The sequence below is a fragment of the Limulus polyphemus genome, unplaced genomic scaffold, assembly GCF_000517525.1.
Source record: "Limulus polyphemus unplaced genomic scaffold, Limulus_polyphemus-2.1.2 Scaffold385, whole genome shotgun sequence".
Classification (NCBI taxonomy): domain Eukaryota; kingdom Metazoa; phylum Arthropoda; class Merostomata; order Xiphosura; family Limulidae; genus Limulus; species Limulus polyphemus.
In genome coordinates this window covers 126,544-131,774 of record NW_013665995.1, presented here as the reverse complement: position 1 = coordinate 131,774, position 5,231 = coordinate 126,544, and the positions used below count along the sequence as shown (strand labels likewise).

The 5,231-nt window shown below is 31.5% G+C and overlaps 1 protein-coding gene across 8 annotated transcripts in view; it reads right to left on the bottom strand.

Annotated features, from left to right (window-relative positions):
* Positions 1-5,231, bottom strand: part of LOC106457879 — a 209,608-nt gene that overhangs the window by 94,017 nt on the left and 110,360 nt on the right. For all 8 annotated transcript variants that reach the window (XM_022383936.1, XM_022383937.1, XM_022383940.1 and 5 more), the window contains 3 exons: positions 4,725-4,742; positions 3,576-3,800; positions 3,152-3,309 (listed from right to left, as the gene is read on the bottom strand). In XM_022383936.1, coding sequence (XP_022239644.1) covers positions 3,152-3,309; positions 3,576-3,800; positions 4,725-4,742 — 401 coding nt within the window. The remainder of the gene's footprint in view (positions 1-3,151; positions 3,310-3,575; positions 3,801-4,724; positions 4,743-5,231) is intronic.

The window sequence follows — 5,231 nt, the reverse complement described above, 5'->3', positions numbered from 1 at the left end:
ATTTCGAATGTTCAAAAAGAAGGTAAGTGGTTTAGACCTACTTTGATGGTCCAAAACATTAAAAAAAAGAACTTGGTATATACCTACTTCGATAGTCCAACACTTTCAAAAACAAAGTACGTGATATAGACCTACTTCGTTAGTACAACACTTTATAAAACATGTCCGAATGTTCAACACCATCAAAAACAAGGTACGTGGTTTAGACCTACTTCGATAGTCCAACACTTTCAAAAAAGTACCTGATGTTCACCTACTTTGATAGTTCAGCACTTTCAAAAAACAAAGTACATGGTGTAGACATACTTCGATATTCCAACACTTTCTACAAAAAAATACGTGGTGTAGACACACTTCGACTTTTTGAATTTGGTGAACGGTCGAAGTATGTCTACACCACGTTTGTTTTGTTTTTTTTGTAGAAAGTGTTGGAATATCGAAGTATGTCTATACCACTTATTTTGTATTTTGAAAGTGTTTAATTATAAAAATGGGTCAACATCACCTATTTTGTTTTTAGAAAGTGTCGGACTATCGAAGTTGGTCTACAACACGTATATTTTTTAGAAAGCGTTGGAATATCAAAGTAGATCTACACCACGTAAACTGGTTTTTGAAAGTGTTGTACTATTGAACTAGGTGTAAAACACGTACTTTGTTATTTGAAAGTCTTGGACTATCGAAGTTGATCTACAACATGCACTTTGTTTTTTAGAAAATGTTGAACTATCGAAGTAGGTCTAAACCACGTACTTTGTTCTTTGAAAGTGTTGAACTATCCAAGTAGGTCTACACCATGTACTTTGTTTTTTGAAATTGTCGGAGTATTAAAAAAAAACCACACCACGTACTTTGTTTTTTGAAAGTGTTTAACTATAGAAGTACGTCTACACCATGCACTTTGTTTTTGAAACTGTGGGCTATCGAAGTAGATTTATACCATGTACTTTGTTTTTTGAAAGAGTGGGACTAACCAAGTAGGTCAACACTACGTATTTTGTTTTGAAATTTTGGACTATTGAAGTACTTCTATCCACGTACTTGGATATTTGAAAGTGTTAGACTGTCGAAGTTAGTCAACATCACGTATTTGGTTTTTAAAAAGTGTTGGACTATCGAAGTAATTTTACACCATGTACTTTGTTTTTTGAAAGTGTCGGACTATCGAAGTAGGTCTACACCATGTATTTTGTTTTTTGAAAGTGTTGGAATATCGATGTAAGTTAACATCACGTATTTTGTTTTTAGAAAGTGTTGTACTATCGAAGTAGGTATACACGAAGTATTTTTTTTTAATGGTTTGTACCATCGAAGTAGGTATACACCAAATACTTTTTTTAATGTTTTGTACTATCGAAGTAGGTCTACAACACTTATTTTCTACTTTGAAAGTGTTTAATTATCAAAATGGGTCAACACCACAAAATTTCTTTTTAAAAAAGTTGAACTATCGAAGTAGGTCTAAACCATGTACTTTGTTTTCTGAAAGTGTTGGAATATCGAAGAAGGTCTACACCATGTACTTTGTTTTTTGAAAGTGTTGGAATATCGAAGTAGGTCTACAACACGTATTTTATTTTTTGAAAGTGTTGGACTATCGAAGTAGGTCAACACTACGTGTTTTGTTTTGAAAGTGTTGGACTATTGAAGTACGTCTACACCATTTACTTTGATTTTTGAAAGTGTTAGACTGTCGAAATAGGTCTACACCACGTGCTTTGTTTTTTGAAAGTGTTGAACTATCGAAACAAGTCTACACCACTTACTTTGTTTTTTGAATTTGGTAAACTATCGAAGTAGGTCTACACCAAGTACTTTTTTAATGGTTTTTACTATCGAAGTAGATATACACCAAGTACTTTTTTTAATGTTTTGTACTATCGAAGTAGGTCTACACCAAGTATTTTTTTAATGTTTTGTACCATCGAAGTAGGTCTACAACACTTATTTTTTGTTTTGAAAGTGTTTAATTATCAAAATGGGTCAACACCTCAAAATTTGTTTTTAAAAAAGTTGAACTATCGAAGTAGGTTTACACCATGTACGTTGTTTTAGAAAGTGATGGAATATTAATAAAAACTACATCACGTACTTTGTTTTTTGAAAGTGTTGGAGTATTATAAAAAAAAACTACATCACGTACTTTGTTTTTTGAAAGTGTTGGAGTATTATAAAAAAAACTACACCACTTACTTTGTTTTTGAAAGTGTTGCTCTACAAATGTACGTCTACACCATGTACTTTGTTTTTTGAAAGTGTGGGGCTATCGAAGAAGATCTATACCATGTACTTTGTTTTTTGAAAGAGTGGGACTATAAATGTACGTCAACACTACGTATTTTGTTTTAAAATTGTTGGACTATTGAAGTGCGTCTGTCCACGTACTTGGATATTTGAAAGTGTTAGACTGTCGAAGTAATTAAACATCACGTATTTTGTTTTTAGAAAGTGTTGAACTATCGAAGTAATTTTACACCAGTTATTTTGTTTCTAGAAAGTGTTGAACTTTCGAAACAGGCCACACCATTTACTTTGAGTACAAAACATTAAAAAAGTACTTGATGTATACCTACTTCGATAGTACAAAACATTAAAAAAGTACTTCGTGTATACCTACTTCGATAGTCCAACACTTTCAAAAACAAAGTACGTTTTGTAGACCTACTTCGACAATCTAACACTTTCAAAAATCAAAGTACATGGTGAAGATGTACTTCGATAGTCTAACAATTTCAAAAAAAAAGTACGTGGTGTTGACCTACTTTGATAGTGTTGCGTCAGTGAGTCACATGACTAATGTGACGCAACGTTTCTAGAACTATCATGTACTTTGGCGAATGCTCTAGTGTTTACTAGATAGGGTAGGCTGGTATATATAAGAGGGGAAAACGTGATGCGGGAAGGTAATGTAATGTGTGTGTAGATAGTGAGTAATTGAACTGCAGTCAGAAGTATTATTGACGTTCGTTGTTATAGCGTTTGTTTAGCGCGATTGTTGAAGTTGAGTATATCGGTAAAGTTATATTCGGAAAAAATAAACCAGTTTTATCAAGTAAAGACTTGTGTCGTTAAAATTTCGTCGGAACGAAGTTACGGAAAAATCAATTAACAAACGGAGACATAACAATATCAGCTAGAAACTAATACTTACCTTCTCCCTCAAAGCTCTCATTCAGTACATCATGAACAGCATCATCTGGTGGGGGAACATGCTCTTTCCAGGTTTCTCCAGAGTCACTCCTCAACACAGTAATTTCTCGTTCTTTTCCACGCATGGAAGCAAAGTGTGGAACTTCAAGTATAACAGGTCTATTCTCAAAACATAGTAACAACATTATATTAGAAACATATCTGTGACATTATTACTAATATAAAAATTACCACACTTTCATTACATCTGTAAAAATTATCTTGAAGGATCAATTATAGCAAAAAGATTAGTTATTCTAATAGACGTTTATCACGAATTTCATTTGCATATCTGAAAATAAAAATACCAGAATCAGGGAAAAATAATTTTAATCAAATAATGATTAATTCTATGAAAAAAATGTATAATTTATAGAGCTTCTCACCCTAAAAACTTTGCTCCAGCAGGTCCAACTTCAAGAATTCTAGAAGCACATGCTTCACCTTCCATAAGAGGTGGTGGATGTGCAAGCTTTTCCTTTCGTAGATATCGACAAGTAATTCGCATTGGCATTGGAGCTTTACGTGGTGGAATAATAACTCTTACCCCAGAGTGTCGGCAACCACGCATAGCACCTCCTCGGGCATCAACCATGAAACTGACCAGAAATCTGTTGATAAACACATAGAAAATGTTTTTCAGATTTTCTGAGAGTTCCATAGTTGACATTATCATCACTACTAATCTTCAAATACTATGTTTATTGAAGGTAACTTGTAATTTTTTTAGAATTCATTATTACTCATAACAGATTACTATATTTTCATTAAAATCTTAGTATTTTAACATTAAAAGTTTTATTAACATAAATATCATCTGACTCAACATTATCTTCACTGGCAATAAAATGGATTTTTATAAAATTATCTTTTCTTTTCAGAATTACATAAAAATTATAGCTTTCAAAATAATGGACACATCTAAGTAAAAATAATCTTATTTGTAGAAAAATAACAAACAAACCAAGCCACTCAAGATAGCAACATGATTTCTCAAAGAATCTGTTACAGCCTAAGTAAAATCTGTTTAATTGAAAAAAAATGTAAACAACAAAATAAGCCATTCAAGTCAGCAAAATAATTCTGTCAAATAATCTATAATAGTCCAAGTAGTAAAATTAAATTTTTAAAAATGGTAAATAGCCATATAAACCTTTCAAGTTTACATGATTTTGTTCTAGAAAAGTTTCATTTTAGAAGAAAAAAAGACACTCAGTTAACATGCGTTTATTTTAAACATTTCTAGACAATTAATTAATAATTATCATTACTCAAAAAGTGAATGATAGAATAATAAATGTTATGCTACAGCTTTTCATAAAATATTGTACTATCAGTTTTGTTATTAGAAAAACACATTCACTTCAACACGTTTTGAAGTAAATACTACCTTATATTAAGTCAACAGTACAGATGCAACATAATTTCAAAATGCCTCGAGAATTGAGAGTTAATAATATATAGTTTTGTATCAATGCATAACCTGACAAATAGCATTAGTTCATAAGAAAAATCTACAAAAATATAAAACTTACGTCTTCCACTTAAGCTTCCTATGATTCCACACGAAGGTTTCAAAAAATAAAAAAGCAGTTGTTAGTTCAGTAAAATAGAAACACATCAACCTCCAATCATGGTCAAATGTATTTTTTTCAATCAATATTAGATCACTGAGTCAATTCACACACATATGGGTTGTTAATGGTAAGTAGAGATTAGATATGCCATACCATAAAAAAAAAAAAAGATTGGCAGAACAGTTTAACCAGCCAAACTCATGTTAGAAAAATTAAAACAAAAATTTTATAGTTCTCTGTGAATAACAGTTTACATTTACATAACATAACGTTTTTGGACAACATGGGACCTATTGGTCCATCTGAGATGTTCCATCCTCTAAACTAAACTAAAACTAGTAATAGATAAATTTACAAAAATAAATAAATCTTAAAGCCAGCCCTTATCATTCATATACTTATCAAGCTTTCTCTTAAAACTCACTTAAATTTACTGCCTCCACAATATCTGAAGGCAACCCATTC